The sequence below is a fragment of the Leptodactylus fuscus genome, chromosome 1 (assembly GCF_031893055.1).
Source record: "Leptodactylus fuscus isolate aLepFus1 chromosome 1, aLepFus1.hap2, whole genome shotgun sequence".
Taxonomy (NCBI): Eukaryota; Metazoa; Chordata; class Amphibia; order Anura; family Leptodactylidae; genus Leptodactylus; species Leptodactylus fuscus.
The window spans coordinates 139,297,706-139,319,849 of NC_134265.1; the positions used below are offsets into that span (position 1 = coordinate 139,297,706).

Here is a 22,144-nt window from a genome sequence, read left to right on the forward strand (position 1 = left end):
AGTAGTATATGGTGAATGTTTACTGCATGCAGAAAACCACATAAATAGTAGAGAAGATAACTATAAGAAGAACTTCTATCTTGTCAGGATCACTTTTGGAAGATAGTACAGCTTTACCACTTGGCGTGCTAGGTACACTGATGGTGTGCCACAGTTTTTCTTGTAATTATGTACGTTGTCATTCCTTGGTGCCAAATTTGCTTCCATACCTGCCAGGTTCTTTTCTGGCTTCCAAGTGCTGCTCTCATGGTCATAGAATCCTTTCCATTTCAAAAGATATCCTATCTTTATCTGTTGGCAAACCATGCACCATGCATGCATGTTGAAAGTATACTACATTTTTTTTCTTGAAATTCAGTAACCGTCACTCCTTGGTGCTACATGTGGACCCATAAATGGATCATTTTTTGTGTTTTTTTTTTTTTGTTTGTTTGTTTGAAAAGCCACTTCATCCCTTTTCAACCAGGCACTCAACCAACAGTAATTTCTTCCATGTTTATATGATTTTTAACCATTGACTAACATGTGGAGAGATCTCATTAAATTATGCAAACTATTAAAACTAATCTTTCCCGCTGGTTTCTTGATTATCTAGTATTATTGTAATGGTGACAGTTGTGCAGGAAGTTCTTGCTTTGCAATGTGGAGGGAAAATCACACGGCAAGACACTCATAGTTGCATAGTTACATAGTAGATGAGGTTGGATAAAGACATTAGTCCATCAAGTCCAACCTATAACCCCACAATCCCTACAGTGTTGATCCAGGGGAAGGCAAAAAACCCCATGAGGCTCATGCCAATTGCCCTATTTCAGGGGAAAAAATTCCTTCCCGACTCCAAATCTGGCAGTCAGTATAAAAAAGCAAGGATCAACGTGTCCTTAAAATCTAGAGTCCATAACCGGTTATATTTTTCTCTTCAAGAAAGGCATCCAGGCCCTCTTTGAACTTGTTTAATGAATCCGCCATCACCACTTCCTGGGGCAGAGAGCTCCAGAGTCTCGCTGTTCTTACTGTGAAGAATCCCCTTCTATGTTTCTGGTGAAACCTTCTCTCCTCCAGACGTAGAGGATGTCCTCTTGTCACTGTCACTGGCCTAGGAGTAAAAAGATCCTTAGAAAGTTCTTTGTATTGTCCCATGTATTTGTACATTGTTATTAGATCTCCCCATAGACGTCTTTTCTCTAAACTGAATAACCCCAAGTTTGTTAATCTATCGTTGTACTCCAGTCCACCCATTCCCCTAATCATTTTGGTTGCCCGTCTTTGCACTTTTTCAAGTTCACTTATGTCTTTCTTATATATCGGGGCCCAAAATTGCGCACAATATTCTAAGTGTGGCCGTACCAGTGATTTGTATAGAGGCATAACTATGTCCTTGTCATGAGAATCTAGACCTCTTTTGATGCATCCCATAATTTTATTTGCCTTGGCAGCAGCTGCCTGACACTGGTCATTAAAGGTAAGCTTGCTGTCCACTAAAATCCCTAAGTCTTTTTCATTCGCAGTCTTACCCAGTAATTTACTATTATGTACTGTACATAGTCATACATTTTATTACGTCGACCAAAGTGCCTTACCTTACATTTGACAACATTAAACTTCATTTGCCAAGTCTCCGCCCATGCTTCCAGTTTCCTTAGATCCCCTTGTAATATTCTACTATCCTCCTCATTATTGATTACCCTACAAAGTTTAGTATCATCAGCAAATATGGACACCCTGCTCTGTAAACCCTCTACCAGGTCATTAATAAGGATATTAAACAAGAGAGGACCTGATACTGACCCTTGCGGCACCCCACTGATGACTGTGGCCCAGTCTGAATATTTACCATTAACAAGTACCCTCTGTTTCCTATCAGTGAGCCAGTTGCTAACCCAAATGCATATGTTCCCCCCCCCCCTCATGTTCAGACATTTGTTACAAGCAGGCAGTAACCCTGCTGTAAAGTAAGAATGCTGTGAGATAGCTTTAATGGTTTATTTTTGTCAATGAACAAAATGTAAAAGAAAAATCAAAAGCAGTATCTGGTGTGACCAACCGTTGTCTTCAAAACAGCATCAATTCTTTTAGGTACACTTGCACACAATTATTGAAGGAAATCGAAAGGGAGGTTTTTCCAAACATTTGCCTTTTGTGGATATAGGCTTGCTGAAATCCTTTTGTCTGCTATATAATAACAGACAGATTTGATGATGTTGAGATCAGGAGTATGGGGGGCATGAAATCATTTTCAGGATTCTTTGTTTTATTTTACATTCAAGATCATTCTTAAAGACATTGGGCAGAATACGTTAAAATGAATTCTGAATTTTTACTACTGAGCCCTTCCTGTTTCATTGATCTCCACGTCTTGGTTTACGTCTTGATATGTATGTACTGGTTTTAAGGAAGAACGACCAGGAAAGAAAGATACCACACTCACTCCGAATTCATTAAAACACGCAATACAGTTAAACAGGTGTAGAAACAGCAGCGGGAGCCTCATGCATCCCAGGAGGGATGAGAAATTTGTGGAAGAACGACCAGGAAAGGAAGGCACCACGCACACTCTGAGTTCCTTAAACCATGCAATATTTTATTCTAAAACACAGCATAACACATGACACTGAGCAGCGTTTCGGGGTAACACACCCCTTTCTCAAGTGTGTCAAGGTTACTTCTTAATAGAAGGTAGTAAAATCCAAGGAAACACCCTCACTGTAGAAAGTAGTGTGTGGACTAGCCTTCTGCACATGCATGCTACTTCATACACTGAGGGGTTTCCTTGAATGTAACTACCTTCTATTAAGAGGATATTCCTTTGTAACTTTGTCTTACTTGAAAAAGGGTGTTACCTCGAAATGCTGCTCAGCGTTACATGCATTTTGGAATAAAATATTGCATGTTTTAAGGAACTCGGAGTGAGTACGGTGTCTTCCTTTCCTGGTTGTTCTTCCACAAATTTTTCATCCCTCCATTTTTCAAATTTTTCATGAGGCTCCAGCTGCTGTTTATACACCTGAATAACTGTGATCTACTCTCCCACATTATGAAGTGATCATCATCTTCGTCAATTGACTATCACCTCTGTGATTTATCTATTCCTCAGTGCCCCTGATATATTTATATTCCTTGTACTGGTTTTGGCTGGAAATTGAGATGTTAGAAGTCTCGATTAATGCAATATAGCTGAAAATTACAATGAAATTATTTATGTCCTCCCTAAAAGTCCATTTGGCTGCATATGTCTAGATATACCACAAGTTTCCACAAGTTAAAGTATACACAACATGGTTTTGTGACATGTTATCACAAAGTGAATTGTTAACTATACTGTATGTTTATATGTGTGCCCACCCAGTGGAGGGTGAATGGCAACCTTTAAAGGCTCTTGTTAGTAGTCATTACCAAATTAGAATCCTTAACCAAATCTGAAATAACTGTAGAGGCATCCATACTCTTGTATTTCTTTAATATCTACAGTATGTCAATGACTTTCCAAGTTTAAGATGGTAAATAGGTCAAGATGCAACACAGATGAATGTAGGTGGCCATACCGTTTCTACTAATCACTTTTAGAATTGCTTGGTTGTATATACTTTATTATTCTATTTGTTTTTCTCTAATAACTATTGCTGGGCAATTTTAGGATCTTTTAACCATGAATATTTCTTAACTGTTACTTTCTGCAGGAGCTGGAGGATGGTCTCCTCGTGTATCTAATAAGTACCAATGGCTTCAGATTGACCTAGGACAAAGGACTGAAATTACAGCTATTGCCACACAAGGCAAATATGGAAGCTCTGACTGGGTAACCAGCTATCTGCTCCTCTATAGTGACACTGGAAGGAACTGGAAGCAGTATCACCAAGAAGAAGGAATTTGGGTAAGTTTACATACATTACATACATTTCAAGAAATACACCATTTAATCAAAAGTTCTTATCATAAACTGCCATACAAATTCATAATTTAATATTCTACATGAAATAAAAGACTAGAGTAGTACACTTCACATTTAACTGTTTTGGTGATATATATGTGACATGATTAATTCTATATATTTTAAAGTGTTGTACTTGAAGAGTAAAATATAATAATAAGATCATGATAAGATCATAAAATTTACACTAGAAAAGCATTTTAACAAATTTGAAGTTGTTTTATGACTAAAGCAAATGCAGTCAGTATGTTGTCCTTTTTTGCTACTATATGGGTCAATTCAATGAAATTCTGGCAAACAAAAGGAATAAATCAATGCAGTTCCGAAAACCCAATACATATTGGAGGAAATTTAAAAATACCATCTAAGGGTAAAGACACACTTTGCGGAAATGCCTGAATGGGCCTTCCTGTGTGTTGAGAGCAGTGTTGGACTAGCCCACCAGAGTACCATACGATCCTCTGGTAAACCCAAGTTCTATCATAAAAATGGGCCCCAAAAGTGGGCTGCTCAATTTAGACATTTGGAGCCCATCACTTGCCACTAGGGTACATGTGTTATGGGTAGGGTTGAGCGATCGTGTTCGGAAAAGATCGGATTCCGACCGGCGATCGAGAAAATTTTGCGATCAGAATTCTGAACACGATCTTTTTAGGTGGGATCGAGATCGGTACTATTTCCCACAATGCTTTGCTTAGCCTTCACACTGAGTATACGCTCCGCTCATTCTGAGTGGAGTGTATACTCAGTGTGAAGGCTCTGCTGCGGTTCCATAAGAATGAATGGAAGCAGAGCCCGCACACAGCCTTAACCCCCTGCGCGCCGGCTGCCTCCATTCATTCTAATGGGAGACTAAACTAACATCTCTAGTAGCTACTTACCTCCAGAGATGGCTGCTCCAGTGCCCGGTGTTCTCCTTCTTCTTCCCCTCACTGCCGCTCCACGCTGCTCTTCTCGCCTCGCTGCCACCGCCTCCCAGGTTAGTGTTTAAAGAACTAGGAAGGCGGGGCTTGTGGCTTAGGAGAGTGTGGGCGGGTACAGGGTGAGAAGACATGACGTCTCCCCTCCCAGTACCCGCCCACACTCTCCTAACCCGCCCACACTCTCCTAATCTGGGAGGCAGGGGGCAGCGAGGCGAGAAGAGCAGCGTGGAGCGGCAGCGAGGCGAAGAAGAACACCGGGCACCGAAGCAGCCATCTCTGCAGGTAAGTGGACACCAGGGGGGACTAAGTAGCCAGAGGATTAAAAAAAAAATCCTCTGGCTACTCAGTGATTCAGTGATGCAGAGTATCAGAAAGGTATTTGTTCTATTACTTTTTAACCCATTCTGAGTCGGGAAAAGCTCTTTAATGTATTACTGTCCTTACTTTATAAGTTTGGAATACTGTATATGGGCTGATACTTAAATACAGCATATTTTTAATTGATAGGAAATGTAAATACTACTCCAGCTTCTACATTAAAGCATTTTACTCTGGACATTTTGAATAATACTGTAACTGACAATGCTGTATGCACTCAAAAAAGACATGCTCTTTAAGTCATTACTGCTATATTACGTTATAATAGTGCCGCATAAATGTTTGTAGGGGTAACTCGCAAAACAATTGCTGTGATTGTTGCCCTTACCTTCTATAAAGCTAGTAAAATCGGTAAAATTATCCCATTACACTCCCTGTTATATCAGATACCGCTATATTGCTACTTAAATAAAAATTTATCTTAGGATTGCTGCACTATGTGGAGGTGGAACAATACATAGACACAACATTCTCATTAACATCATGGTGTGATACTTTAATATAAAACATCACAAGATGCTATGCATAGAAAATGCATTTAATTTTAAAACTCAGTGGGTTTTGTTTATGGAGGCTGCTGTAAATAAATAGCAAATGTGTTGTATTTTAAGATGATAGAAAAAAATCACAACTGGAATCTGCCTTGCTGCTTTGGCTGACATCTCCACTTTTTATAAATAATCCCATGAAAGCCAGCAGACTGTGATTGATATGCAAAAGGAACCGCAAAAAAAAATTAAAAAATAAAAATTATATATATATATATATATATATATATATATATATATATATACTAGAGGGATGACCCGGCTTCGCACGGGTATATTACATGTTATGTTTGTGTAGTGGCCTCATAAGAATTGTCCAATTTTGTACTGATGTATTTTGTATGTGGTTTGTGTGTATGTCCATAAGCGTCATGTGATTATGTGTATCTCATTTTGGATATCAGTGAAAAACCTGTGATCAGTTGTTATGGATACCTGGAGTAAAGCTGTATCTAATCCTTCCCCATGCAGTACTGTGTTTAGACGCAAGTATCTAATCCTTGTTGGTGTGGTACTGTGTACAGATGTGTGTATCTAATCCTCCCCCGTGTGGCATTGTGTGAAGAGGCACGTATCTAATCCTCCAGTAAATGAAACTGTGTGCAGACGTGCATATCTAATTTTACAGCATGTGGTACTATGTGCAGACGCGTGTATCTAATCCTCTGGCGTGTGGTACTGTGTGCAGATGCGCGTATCTAATCCTCCCCCGTGTGGTACTGTGTGCAGAAGCGTGTATCTAATCCTCTGGCGTGTGGTACTGTGTGCAGATGCGCGTATCTAATCCTCCCCCGTGTGGTACTGTGTGCTGAGATGCGTATCTAATTATCTGGCATGTGGTACTGTGTGCAGATGCATGTATCTAATCCTCCAAAGTGTGGTCCTGTATTCAGACGCATGTATCTAATCCTCCCCTGTGTGGTATTGTGTGAAGAGGCGCGTATCTAATCCTTTGGCGTATGGAACTGTGTGTAGACGCACGTATCTAATCTTACAGCATGTAGTACTGTGTGCAGATGTGTGTATCTAATCTTATGGCGTGTATAACTGTGTGCAGACGTGCATATCTAATCCTCTGGAGTGTGGAACTGTATGTAGATGCGTGTATCTAATCCTACGGCATGTGGGACTCTGTGCAGACGTGTGTATCTAATCCTATGTGCGTGTACAACTGTGTGAAGACACGTGTATCTAATCCTCCCGTGTGGTATTGTGTGAAGAGGTGCGTATCTAATCCTATGGCGTGTGGAACAGTGTGTAGACGCACGTATCCAATCCCCCGGCATGTGGTACTGTGTGCAGACGCGCGTATCTAATCCCCCGGCATGTGGTACTGTGTGTAGGCGCGCATATCTAATCCTCCCCCGTGTGGTACTGTGTGCAGACACGCGTATCTAATCCTCCCCCGTGTGATACTGTGTGCGGAAACGCGTATCTAATTCTCTGGCTTGTGGTACTGTGTCCAGAGGCATGTATCTAATCTTCCAAAGTGTGGTACTGTGTGCACACACACGTATCTAATCCTCTCTTGTGTGGTATTGTGTGAAGAGGCGCATATCTAATCCTTCGGTGTGTGTGGAACTATGTGTAGACGCATGTATCTAATCCTATGACATGTGGTACTGTGTGTAGACGCACGTATCTAATCCTCCCCCGTGTGATACTGTGTGCTGAGACGCGTATCTAATTCTCTGGCTTGTGGTACTGTGTGTAGAGGCATGCATCTAATCCTCCAAACTGTGGTACTGTGTTCACACACACGTATCTAATCCTCCCCTGTGTGGTATTGTGTGAAGAGGCGCATATCTAATCCTTCCGCTTGTGGAACTATGTGTAGACGCGCGTATCTAATCCTACGGCATGTGGTACTCTGTGCAGACGTGTGTATCTAATCCTATGGCGTGTACAAATGTGTGCAGATGCGCGTATCTAATCCTACGGCAAGTGGTACTGTGTGCAGACACGCGTATCTAATGCTACAACATCTGGTACTGTGTGTAGACGCGCGTATCTAATCCTACGGCATGTGTTACTGTGTGCAGACGCGTGTATCTAATCCTATGGCGTGTACAACTGTGTGAAGACACGTGTATCTAATCCTCCCCTGTGTGGTATTGTGTGAAGAGGCGCGTATCTAATCCTATGGCGTGTGGAACTGTGTGTAGACGCGCGTATCCAATCCCCTGGCATGTGGTACTGTGTGCAGACGCGCGTATCTAATCCTATGGCATGTGGTACTGTGTGCAGACGCGTGTATCTAATCCTCCCCCGTGTGGTACTGTGTGCAGACTCGCGTATCTAATCCTCCCCCGTGTGATACTGTGTGCGGAAACGCATATCTAATTCTCTGGCTTGTGGTACTGTGTGCAGAGGCATGTATCTAATCCTCCAAAGTGTGGTATTGTGTGCACACACACGTATCTAATCCTCCCTTGTGTGGTATTGTGTGAAGAGGCGCGTATCTAATCCTTCGGCGTGTGGAACTATGTGTAGACGCACGTATCTAATCCTACTGCATGTGGTACTATGTGCAGACACGTGTATCTAATCCTATGGTGTGTACAACTGTGTGCAGACGCAAGTATCTAATCCTCTGGAGTGTGGAACTGTATGTAGACGCATGTATCTAATCCTACGGCATGTGGTACTCTGTGCAGATGTGTGTATCTAATCCTATGGCGTGTACAAATGTGTGCAGATGGAGTGTGGAACTGTGTGTAGATGCGCGTATCTAATCCTACGGCAAGTGGTACTGTGTGCAGACACGCGTATCTAATCCTACGGCATGTGTTACTGTGTGCAGACGCTTGTATCTAATCCTATGGCGTGTACAACTGTGTGAAGACACGTGTATCTAATCCTCCTCTGTGTGGTATTGTGTGAAGAGGCGCGTATCTAATCCTCCCCGTGTGGTACTGTGTGCAGACGCGCGTATCTAATCCTCCCCCGTGTGATACTGTGTGCGGAGACGCGTATCTAATTCTCTGGCTTGTGGTACTGTGTGCGGAGGCATGTATCTAATCCTCCAAAGTGTGTTACTGTGTGCACACACACGTATCTAATCCTCCCTTGTGTGGTATTGTGTGAAGAGGCGCGTATCTAATCCTTCGGCGTGTGGAACTATGTGTAGACGCGTGTATCTAATCCTACTGCATGTGGTACTGTGTGCAGACACGTGTATCTAATCCTATGGTGTGTACAAATGTGTGCAGTTTCGCGTATCTAATCCTCTGGAGTGTGGAACTGTGTGTAGACGCCTGTATCTAATCCTTCGGTATGTGGAACCGTGTGCAGATGCATGTATCAAATCCTTCAGTGTGTGGAACTGTGTGCAGAAGTGCATATTTAATCCTCTGGTGTGTGGGACTGTGTGCAGACCCGTGTATCTAATCCTCTGGCGTGTGATACTGTGTGCTGATCTGTGTATCTAATCCTCTGATGCGTGTATCTCAGTTTGGATATCAGTGTTGTATTGTGCATGTGGAGTGACCGTGTGTATTGCAGTTGGAATATGAGCGAAAGTCTTGCAGGTTTGTATTGGCTAAGGGGGGGGGCACTGTGTTTGGAATGCTGTATCTCAGCAACGGTGCGTCCAAGCGAGTTGGAGTCTCGTCTTAAACCTTCCCGGATACCTGAAGTATCTCTGTACCAAATTTGGTGAAGATCGGTCCAGTCGTTTGGTTCGCATTAGAGAACAGACAGACAGACAGAAAGACAGACAGACAGAAATTCATTTTTATAATATAGGGAGATATATACATATATATATATATATATATATATATATATATATATATATATATATATATATGTATGTAATGGGGAAGTTAGCTTGGTAGAAGCAGTGTTGCGGACTAAAACAGTCAAGACAGGGACACAAAATGTGCAGGCACAAAATGAACACAACAAGATTCAGCCTTAATTTCAGGCAAAGACAAAATAAAAAACCTGCTCGTCTGAGCCACTAGCTAAACAGAATGGATAACCTAACTATATGTGTGGCCTACTTCAAGTCACACAAACAAATAAAAATAAAAAAATCCTGTGTGAAATATATGTGTGTGTGTATATATATATATATATATATATATATATATATATATATATATATATATATATATATATACATTTCACACAGGATATTTTTTTTTTTTTTACAATTGAAGTCACTGGATGAGATATATTACTGTATAACCATACAATAACATACATTAGAACTTTTTTTCAGGAAATCATTCAAACACAGACCTCAAACAAAATTGTGCGAACACTGGGGCACATTTATCAATCCAAGTCTGACCCTTTTTTATGTACATTTGTCCAAAATTCATAGTGCACAGCTTTTACAACATATTTGTGAACACTGTGCACCAAAAAGAAAACAAAAATATGACAGGCTAGACACATTTGAAAAAATTTACTTTGTTCACCAAAAATTCCTGTTATCAGCCACATATTTGTCTCAATAAGTGAGGGATGATTTGTGTCTGCTTATGTTGTGCCAAGAATTGTAGGGTCTTTTGTGATGTGTGCACCAAATATTTGTTCCATACAGCCTGCAAGTTAAGAATTTTGTCTACAGATTTTGAGCCAAGTGTTTGTCTCAGGTGAGCTAGAATTTTGGAGCTCATAGAAACCATCTGTATGACAGATTCATAAATGTGTCTGAAACAACAAATGGTATTCATAGTTTAATCACTTCAGTACCGGGCCGATTTGTGGTCCAGGACCAGACATATTTTAAGTTTATTTTGTATGTGCGGTTTTGAGGGCTGTAACATTTTTCTTGTATGTCTCATTCAACTAATTTTTGCATCTTTTTTCGGGGACACATAGGCTTTATTTTTATGTTGTTTTTATTTTCTAATGTGTTTTAATTTTTTTTTTATATCTGTGAAAATATAAACATACGGTAATAGGAGGGAAATTGTGTCTGGTTTTCACTTTATTTATTTTTTTTATTTAATAACACAAAGCGCTACAAAAAAACTTTATAAAATAGTTTTTCCTCTCCATTACGCTAATTTTTATTTTGTATGGTGTTGTTGGGGGTGGGGCTATAACCTTTAATAACGGCGCTTTATTAGTGTATTATTATTATTTTTTTTTTTAATTTTTTCATTCTCTTTTTTTAGCTTTTTTTAATTATAATATATATATATATATATATATATATATATATATATATATATATATATTTTTTTTTTTTTTTCAGATTGTGTCCCCATAAGGTCATAAGAGACCTCTGGGGACATCTGATCACTTTTTTTTGTTAGGGAGGCTGATTTCCTCTATAACTGAGGCTGCTACATTTAGCGTCAGTTGCAGGAGGAATTCAGCCTCCTGCACACTGTTCTTTAGACTTACAGAGCTGATCTGGGTCAGAGGGCGGCCGCATCATGGCGGCGCCCGTAGCCGTGTATACAGAGCTCATTGAGGGCTGTATACACAGTGATCAAGAAGGCAGGGAAGGGAATAAACCTTCCCTGTCTTCTCTCTGGGAGCTCCAGCTGAAGTTACAGCCGGCTCCCAGCTTCAGCAGCTGCATGATCTCTGTGCAGCTGCTGTGTTCTGACTGGACGTACCGGTAAGTCTTGTCAGAACTAGGCAACCACTATCCGGACGTATATACTCTATGGGCAGTCCGGAAGTGGTTAAGATAGGGTAATGAATCTTTGCTTTAAAGGGATTTTATCATTGGAAAAAGTAATTTTTAACTAGCCACATATTTGCATAGCATTTAGAAAGGCTATTCCACACGTACCTTTTGAATATAAATCGCCTCAGTAGTTTTTGAATGAGTCCATTTTTATCCATATGCTAATTAGCTCCAGTGAGCACCGGAAGTTCTCAGCGAGCACCCTCTCTGCTATTCTCTGCTATGTGTGTGCAAGTAGGGAGATGAGTCATCATCAGCAACAGCCTGTGTTTTACACACACATATGAGAGAATAGCAGAGGGTGCTCGATGAGACTTCCAGGTGCACGCTGGAAGTTAATTAGCATATGAATAAAAACGGTCTCAGTCAAAAACTACTGTGTCAATTTACATACAAAAGGTACGTGTGGAATAGCCTTTCTAAAGGCTATGCAAGTATATGCTTAGTTAAAATAAATTTTTCCTAAAGATAGAGCCCCTTTAATATTTGATTATTCCAGTTTATCTAAGGAAGTTCCTATAGTAGAACTGTATTCGGAAATCTCTGAAGGCTGGTTCACATGACATCTTTTGATGTCTGTTGTTCTATTGCTCTATCAGGATCTGAACAACAGACATTAATCTGAGCAAAATGATGGATAGAAATTTAACACTTCCATAGGCTTTCCTGTTTTTTGGATTTTTTTTTTTTTTTTTACACTAAAAAATGCAATTTTCATGTATTGTTCTGATATTTTGACCAATCCAAAAAATGGTCAATAAAAATGGTAGTGTTATGTGTAAGATGAATAGAACCTATATCAATAAAATGTAGTAATAATAATAATAATAATAATAATAAAATAATAATATAAACCTACACAATATACAAAATGTTGAAAAATGTCAAAGGAATAGTTTTTGGCTTTTGCCTTTGACCACTTTCACAGGGCAGTGTTTTGTTCATTTTTTGCACCCCTTCCTGGTTTCGGCTTACAAATACTGATTTTAAAATACCCACCAAAATAATGCCGTGTGAAAGTGCCTTTCTATTATAAGGAGACAAAGAATGTAGAATATCATGCAGAAAGTGCAGAACTACTTTAAGAAGTATGCCTTTGTTAAGATCTGGTACTTTTATATGATAAAAAGAATGCACTTCAAATGCTACTTCTTATTGAAATGCAAAATTGTTTGCTGAATTTAAGAGAGAAGCCCATTATCCCCTTTGTAATAAAATTATGTTTCATTATGCATTCAAATAACAGTTTTCTATTCAGAATTGGGTAAATGAAAAGGAACAATGGCTGAGAAACAATGGAATATTTCACACAAAAGGAACGAATCACAAGGACATATGGATTACTGCTAAAATTAAGCATTGTGCAATGCGCAGCTGATGAACCATTTCAGTTTTGGCTACTGTCCATGGTAACAGTAAAGCAAGAATACACATTGACATTGCATAGAACATCCAAGTTTCAATTTTTTTTGTAACCGTCCATGCATAATGTATTCCTTTTTATTAAAGATTATCATGAATGTTCTCAGTGCACAAAAGTAGCCAGATTAGAATTATGTTATCACTGGATTCACGCTTATACTTTCACTCAATGCCAAAGCATTGCAAAAATTATATCTCAAAAAGTCTACCATAGTTTAGCTGTATAATTGCAGTTATATGGCACTAGTTGCATAAATTACTGAACAATGCCTGAATTTTATAGGTTTAGAATACTGAGATTTACAAGCCTCCAAAGTTTCTATTTCATTAAAGGGACTCTATGATTGGGGAAAGTCATTTTTAAATAAGCACATATTTGCATAGCCTTTAATAAGGCTATTCCACACATACCTTTTGTATGTTAATCGCCTCTGTAGTTTTTGAATGAGCCCGTTTTTATTCATATTCTAATTAGCTTCCAGTGAGCACTGGAAGTTCTCATCAAGCACCCTCTGCTATTCTCTCCTATGTGTGTGTGTGTGTGTGTGTGTGTGTGTGTGTGTGTGTGTGTGTGTGTGTGTGTGTGTGTGTGTGCGATGAGGGAGATGAATCAGCAGCAGCAGCAGCCTGTGCTGTACACACATAGGAGAGAATAGCAGAGGGTGCTTGATGAGACTTCCGGGTGCACACTGGAAGGTAATTAGTATATAAATAAAAACTGGCTCATTCAAAAACTACTGAGGCGATTTACATACAAAAGGTACATGTGCCTTTCTAAAGGCTATGCAAGTATGTGCCTAGTTAAAAATGACTTTTCCGAATAATAGAGCCCCTTTAATGTGCTGTTAATCTCTGTTCACATTGGTTGTAAGGTATCTGGTTTATGTATCTCTTTTATGGGCTTATAAAAAACGCTCTTGGTGTCTGATTCATATAGCTATCTCCAACTTTTGAAGTTACAAGCCATAAAATCATCCAATGACCACCATTATAAAATAAAGTATACTGTGTCCTATACAGATATTACAAATGAAGCAAGAAACCCTACAGCTTCAAAGAAGTGTGAAATTAAACCCAATATAAACCAAAAAGAAGAACATAGTTACATATGTCACCTATATATCATTGTAAAAGACACACGGTCCTAAATCAATGTAAAGAATCTGTTCTTATATAGTATTCCATTTGTCTATCCCTAGTGGCGTAAGTCAAGCAATTAATGATACATAACAAAGTCAACATAATTACACAAAAATATCATACAGTACTCTAGAGAAATCTATACAGACCAGTAAAACCAGGGTCCGACTAGGAACACTATATAATGATAGACTGTTGACATTGATTCAAGGCTTGGTGTTTTTTATGGTTAATATTAGAGATGAGCGAGTAGTGTTCGATTGAGTAGGTGTTCGATCGAATACTACGGTATTCGAAATACTCATACTCGATCGAACACTACTAGCTGTTCAAAGTTTAAGGTTCGATGCAGAACCAGTGTTGATTGGCAGAATGCTATACATTCTGCCAATCAACACTGGTTCTTCTCTTACCTTTAGAAGTCTTCTCCGTGCAGCGTCCCCGCGGCGTCTTCCGGCTGGAATTCACTCTGCCTAGGCAGAGGCAACTGCGCATGCGCGGGCATGCCCTCGCATGCGCAGTCGGCTCTGCTCAGGTGGCGGGCCGGGCAGAGCTGACCGTGCATGCACAGTCGGCTCTGCCTACGCCCCGATGCCTAGGCAGTGTGAATTCCAGCCGGAAGACACCGCGGGGGCGCTGCGTCGGGAGAAGACTTCAAGGAGAATCCAGCCGGACCATCACTCGTGGACTTGGTAAGTATAATTTTGTCGAATTTTGCGTACCCCTGAAATGAGCATTTCCCCCCATAGACTATAATGGGGTTCGAAATCCGATCGAACAGTCGAACAGTGTGCGGCTGTTCGAATCGGATTTCGAACCTCGGACATTTTAGTGTTTGCTCATCTCTAGTTAATATATATTTGTGTTATTTGATGGTTTTATTCTTTGGATGAAAATGGTATTCTGTGGAATTCTGGGTTGTTCTTTTTGGTGTATACTTTTAACGTAGATTGCTAAATGGCTTTGCACTATCTGCATAATGTGGCTGATGTAATACAAAGTGTATGAACAGGTATGTTAGAGGCACAGTTCTCTTAAAATCAGCCATATCTTATCCTATTTTGTGGTACCTGACTATTCACTGAAGGGCGAGGATGGGCGAGGCTATACTCTGAGCCCAAAAAGATTTGTTGTGATGAGAGCACAACTGCTAATATTGTGTCCATTTTAGGGAAGGTACTTTAGACATATAAAGCAGACACCATCATCTTGTACATGAGTGTGTCTGGAACTACTTTGTACTGTCCACAAAGTAGGCAGCACAATGGTGATCACAGATTCACTTTATTAAAGTTGGTTTTTCTACCATAAACTGGTCCGAACATCTGAAATTTCAACTAATGAATTTTCCTACATTACCCTCACTAAGCTTGGTGGGAGAGTAGATGGTGATTAGTACACATAAGTAAACAAATCAACAGTTCATCTACTCTCCAATCAAATATTCTATTCCTCTATGTCTCTTTTTGCATAAATATGCATCCTTCAGAAATTGTTATACCATACCTGACAGAGGGACCCAAGCAAGCCTCAAAAGCTAGCAATCTGTCATCATTTTGGATAGCCATTAAAAAAGGTATCAATTACTGAAGACTCTCATTTTTTTATTTCATATGCACTGGCTAACACGGTACAAAGATATATTTTTCCTTAGTGAATTTCTTAAGTTAAAAAGCTTGTTTTAAGGCTAAGGCCCCATGTTGCATAAGTGCAGCGATAGCCAAGAATGGCTACAAAAGGAATGATAAATATACAGGAAGCACTTTCAGTCCACTCCTGGCTATGGCTCAAAAAATCACAACAAGATCTGCACCAAAGAAGCTGTAGCCAAAATAACCCCCATAAGATGTGTAGAAGATGTTTATACTATAGTCTGAGAAATGGTTGCTACAAATATGCAGCCTGGGAGTTCACTTTAATTTTTTGGCTGTAGTCTCCATTTCTACAATCATTTTTAGACACCTTCACAGTGTATTTGCATAATAATAATAATAATAATAATAATAATAATAATAATAATAATAATAATAAATAATCATTGTAAATTTTATTTATATAGCGCCAACATATTCCTCAGCGCTGTACAATTTGTAGGATTAAAAAACAGATAGATACATAACAAAGAAGGTCATTTCACACAATGGGACTGAGGGCCCTGCTCGCAAGAGCTTACAATCTATGAGGTAGAGGGGGTGATACAAGAGGTAGCAGGGGCGGCATTGGAGGTAGCATTGCTTATACAGAGGTCAGACACTTTTGTACACAAACAAAACTTTTTGAGCCATCACTAGTGGTGTCCTGTACCATGTGGATGGAGCTTGGACAGATAAAGTTAGCCTGAAAAGACATCATATCATGTGGGGTAATGTGGGAGCGGGGACAGAGGAAGGTTAAATTTTGGGGATTCTAATTATAGTACGGAAGGGTTTACATTAGGAATTGTGATAGGCCTGTCTGAAAAGATGCGTCTTTAGTTTCCGTTTGAAACTGTAGAAGTTGGGAGTTAATCTGATGATTGGGTAGAGTATTCCGGAGAAGTGGTGGAACTCGGGAGAAGTCTTGTATACGAGCGTGGGAGGTTCTGATAATAGAGGATGTAAGTGTTAGGTCATTGAGTGAACGGAGAACACGAGTTGGGCGGTAGACAGAGATGAGGGAGGCAATGTATGGAGGTGCAGCATTATGGAGAGCCTTGTGGATGAGAGTGATAACTTTATATTTTATTCTATAATGAATAGGCAGCCAATGTAGTGACTGGCACAGACCCGAGGCATCGCTGTAGCGTCTAGCCTGATAGATTAGCCAACTACTCCTTATTGGTGTGTTGTACCCTGTTATACATATTTATTTTCCAACTAGATAAGCCCGATGTTTTCTGAATTCAGAATGCTGCTGAATTGATAGTTCTCCTTTATAAGAACCACTTAATTCCTGTATTATTCCTTCTATAGATACTGATGTCCTCTTTCCTTTACTTACACAAACAGTAGTGTTGCTTGTGTAAGTTTTAGATTGGCAAATGTATAATATACATTTTTCAAATGCATAGTTGAACTCACATGCGTCTGTCTGGTGTTTTCTCCACCTAAGAAGATGCTCTGTATCTAGCCAGGGGCTGTTGACTCTGCTTAAGGGATGTAAGAGGAGGAATGCACTTTTGTTTGTCAATATACAAAGACCTCCATACTCCAATTTGCAATTTGAAATGTATCATATTTATTTTCACATAATAACAATCCATACAGTAACATTTTGGTCCTTCCCGGGCCTTTATCAGATGCGGATTGCTGTAGGAAAGTAGGGGGAGTTAAGTAAACAAGACACTGTGAAAATAAACATTACACATTTCACTGCAAACTTGTCTACTGAAGGGGTAAGACTGAATGAATGTGAAGATCTGTGTGTGTTTGCATGTGACGCACAAGATACCCCTACCGCTATGTTCGGTATGTATCTCATACTTGAGGGGTTCCCCTAGCAACATTTGATTTTTATTGTTGATTTGATTATATAGCTAGATTTCAATAATTTATTATGTTATCATTACATGTTAAGTTTTAATTCCCTAAAACTGCTACATACACATTTACTTCTAGGGAATTCTTTTTATAGTTTCTCTTGTATTGTTGTATTTGATATATGTAGGGAAACTGTGAACCTTAAATTTACAGCATTCAGGAACTGTGTGGTATCAACAAAGAGCAGCCATACAAGAAAGTCGATTTTAAAAATATATACAAATACTTCAGTATACCAAAAAACACTATTATAATATATAAAACTATATAATACAGTAACCAAAATAATCAAACATGATTCATTGATATAATGGATACAATTAGGCATTGAAATAAACTTATTTTTTTATTTATATGCCTCTTAACTAGAGATGAGCGAACAGTAAAATGTTCGATATTCTATATTCCTTTCGACTAGCCGCTCAATATTCGACTATTCGAACGAATATCGAACCCCATTATAGTCTATGGGAGAAAATGCTTTGCTACAGGGGATCCCACCATTCGACTCAGGAGAGTCACCAAGTCCATTATCACACCCCAGGAAATGATGCCAACACCCTGGAATGCAACTGGGCCAGCAGGGGAAGCATGCCTGGGGGCATCAAGTACTTATATTATGTCGGGATCCCTCTCAGCTTGCGATATGCTGGAGCTGACTTTTTCCCATAGGAATGCATTGACCAGCATTGATTGGCCAGTGTACAGCATTCGGCCAATCAACGCTGGTTCTGCCTGAGGAGACGGAGTCTAAGCCGTTCACAGCAGTTTCCATTCTGGTCCAATTTTAGACTCCGCCTCCTCCGTCAGAACCAGCGTTGATTGGCCGAATGCTGTACACTGGCCAATCAACGCTGGTCAATGCATTCCTATGGCGAGATGAAGCAGAGCTAGCTGTGTGGTTAGCTCGGCTACTACGGACACCGTCGATGAAGCAGAGCTCAGCTCTGCTACACCCAACCATCCCTCCAACTACTCCTCCTGTCACACACACAGCTCTGCACTACTGCCAACAATCCCTCCAGCTACTCTTCCTGTCACACACATCTCTGGTGTAACAGAGCTCAGCACACACTCAGCTCTGCTACATCTCTACACTCTGTTGAGTGGGGTGTGGGGGGTTAATCACTACACAGCGTGGGGTCAAACAATTTTTGGACTACATGCTGTGTAGTGAATAGGATCATTTTTAAAATCCAATCTTCGAATGATCGGAAATTGGATTTTAAAAACGATCCTGAAATGTCAAGATTGGCTCAACCCTAAGTGCTGGCGATGTAGCAGTGTCCAATGTAGCAAAGCTGGACATGCTACACACTCAGTGCTGCTGCATCGGATTGCTACATCGGTAGAGCTGAGTGTATAGCAGGTTCAGCTCTGCTTCATCTCGCATAGGAATGCATTGACCAGCGTTGATTGGCAGAATGCCGTACTTCTGTATGGCATTCGGTCAATCAACGCTGGTAAATGCATTCCTATGGGAAAAAGTCAGCTCGTGCATATCACAAGCTGACAGGGATCTTGACGAGATAGAGCCCCAAAGAGCTGGGTGAGTAACATTTCCCCTTAAATAAAGGTAATCCCTAGCTATCCTACCTGTAGATCTGTCCCTGTCTCACAGTCACATAGTTCACAGTCCCAAATTAGTCGAATGGTAAATCCACCATTCGTCTAAATTGGAGGTTATCCGCTTCCAGCCGCCAATTACTTTTTCCGATTTTTTTTCACTGCCTCCATTGTCGTAGTTCCTGTCCCACCTCTCCTGCACCATTATTGGTGCAAAAAACACGCCAGGGAAGGTGGGAGGGGATACAAATTTTTATTGCGTTTGCGGCCTTGTATTTGATTGTAATCGAATATCCTGAATGGCCTGATATTCGATTGAATCTGTATTTGATCGAACGGTGTTCGCTCATCTCTACTCTTAACCTTTTCAGGACCAAGTGACATTGATGCCCCAATGCTCAGGACTAATGGACTAAATGGACTACGCTCCTGTAGTTCTACGGAGAACTACAGGAGCGTACTGTGAATGCATGCAAGAGTGGAGTGTGACCCCAGCCGGAAGAAGACGCAGTTGCTGTTGAAGATGGAGGCGTCGCTGGAGAGAGTTCTCTGGCAGCAGTGGGGACGCCCCCATTGCCGTTTGAGCGCTGGGGCCCTCCCCCATTGCTGTGAGAGAACTAATTTGCATACTGGTAAAAACCGGTATTTCTACGGAACAGTGGGCCGGAGACAAATAGCCTTTCTTAAGGCTATTCCGATGTGGTAAATAGAAAAAATGTTCTTTTAGTGGTAGAATCCCTTTAAACAGTGATATCTTTATAATGACTTTACATATCTCAACTACTTTAACATCTTTTTTTTTTTACCAGGACACATAAGGCTTGAAGTAAGTAGCCTTATTTGTTGAATAAGTTGAATATTTTTCTTGCTAGAAATAGAAGAATGGTATAAAATGTGTTTTGAAAAAAAGGCGCATTAGACAGAGAAAACTAGAAAAATGGTGCACGACCATAACATATTACACACAGGGAAGAAAAAAAATCAAAAATCAGTAAAATACAATTCAGCCTTAAATGGAATAATAAATGGTCCCTACTGTGCGATACAACCAATAATCTAATAATGGAAAAAATAGTTTTGAACTGATATCCGTGTTAACTTTTTTCATGAACTTAGTTCACCCAATAGATGTGACTATATTAAGCAAACTCTTTTTATACTATCTTTTCTCCTAGGACTCCTTCTCTAGGACAGAAAGCAAAAGAGCTCTAATTATACAAATGAACCCAAAATAGAATGAATAATAATACGTTCTGCTGGTAAATGAGCCAGCTCCTCTTGTTTCATGCACTATAAATACAACTATGCAATTTAATATGTAGTTATAATGTATGTCACTATAAATGGTTTTTGGATCATCATACATAATGCTTTTCTTCTGTAAATATATGTTAAAAAGTTGAATACAACTATATGTATGCCTGAATTAATTCTATTTACTCTATATTATAAACGAGAACTTTTTTTTCAATACTATAGTTGTAGACATACTGGGGCAGATTTATGAGTACTTTTCCTAATTTTACACCTCCTATTAGTTGGCATAGTTCACGCCACACAAACATGCACTATCATCCCATGGGTTTGTCAGTTAGGCCACACCCTTCCCATGAAGCCACTCCCTTCACGCTAAGCCACTACCTCTTTGTCATACAACACTTGTCAAATGTGGTGCACATCATGATAGACAGTTTTTGAGACAAATTATGCTAGACACATATTTCTTGATAAATCTCCCCCACTGTATTAAGAAAGCATATTTACAGACAGTACAAAGCAACAGAAAAAATGGTATTTTTTGCTTCAATGGATTGTTGTAATTTTCTTACGTAGCCTGTGGATCTCTGATGATGTCATGTGATCAGAAGCAGCATTCTGCCCCCTGGATGTTCCACCCCTCTTCTCCCAATCTTACGGTTAATAAATGACTTGTACTATAAGGACTGGCTTTACTATTGTCAATCAATCCCCATAACATAGGTAATTAATTGCATGTGAGATCTGGGACAGAGGCAGGGTTTGAAGCAACCAAAATGAAGAGTTCTGCCTTGGACCACATGACCTGGGGATTATGACATGGTTGGAACCCTCTGGTCCATCATGAGTGATCCCCTGGACCTGGTAAGTAAGCTATAGCTTCCAAACAAACCCTTTAAGCTTACAAAGAAAAGAGTAAAACATATTACAACTCAGATGCACAAGATCCTTGCAGTCAAGAGGGCACATTGCTACCATGAAAAATACTGATGCCTACTGTTTATGAGCCAATGGCGGATTATAACAGTTGCAGTTTGGGTGGTCCTGAGGGTCCATGGCTGTCAGAAGTGAGATTTATTGCTCATTGAAATTACATTGTAGTATACATAAATTTGTGGGGGAAAAAACAAATCCAGGATATGTAGTGGTCCTTGAGGGTACAAATACATATAGGAAACCTGCAGATATATGGTCACAGGAACGAATGTGTGCAGGTCTTGTTGTTAAAAACACTAGCCAGGTATGATACCTGTGTGAATTGCAAGTTGTGACAATTTTTGGCATGCAATAGATTAACTGATAGGTTGATTGTGCAATTTACAATTTAGACCCTTTAGTAATAGGAAGTGTTTTTAATGTAGTCTGCTTCAAGCCACTATGAATGGTAACTGTGGACAGTTGGTCTAATGTATCATGGCTTGCACGTCAGTTTTCTGACCTACAGGGCATGAAACAGTTGACATTTTTTCACACACGCAACTTTTTGCACAAATGTTGTTCCTAGATTGTCTATAAACTGTCCATAGTCCCTACTTACAAGGAAGTATTCTTCATGGAGACATTAAAATAGTAAGCAGTGTTCCGGTAGTTCTGTATAAACAGACGTTCCGTAGTAAAATTGAAACCACAGGAAATGCCTTTCCTCACCAAAAATATCCTACATACTCATTTAGTTTTTGATTCTTCTGGGTCATAGCTCTTTTTGTTCCATTTCTTGTTAAAGAATCAGCTTTTATTTGCTCTTTTTATAATATTTTTTAAATATGTATTAAAATGAATATGAAGGAATACACACATTGAAACTA

The 22,144-nt window shown here is 39.7% G+C and overlaps 1 protein-coding gene across 1 annotated transcript in view; it reads left to right on the forward strand.

Moving 5' to 3' along the window:
* The window catches only part of CNTNAP4 (contactin associated protein family member 4), a 268,813-nt gene that overhangs the window by 116,920 nt on the left and 129,749 nt on the right, over positions 1–22,144 (forward strand). Inside the window, exon 3 of the mRNA XM_075277554.1 lies at positions 3,678–3,871. Coding sequence (XP_075133655.1) covers positions 3,678–3,871 — 194 coding nt within the window. The remainder of the gene's footprint in view (positions 1–3,677; positions 3,872–22,144) is intronic.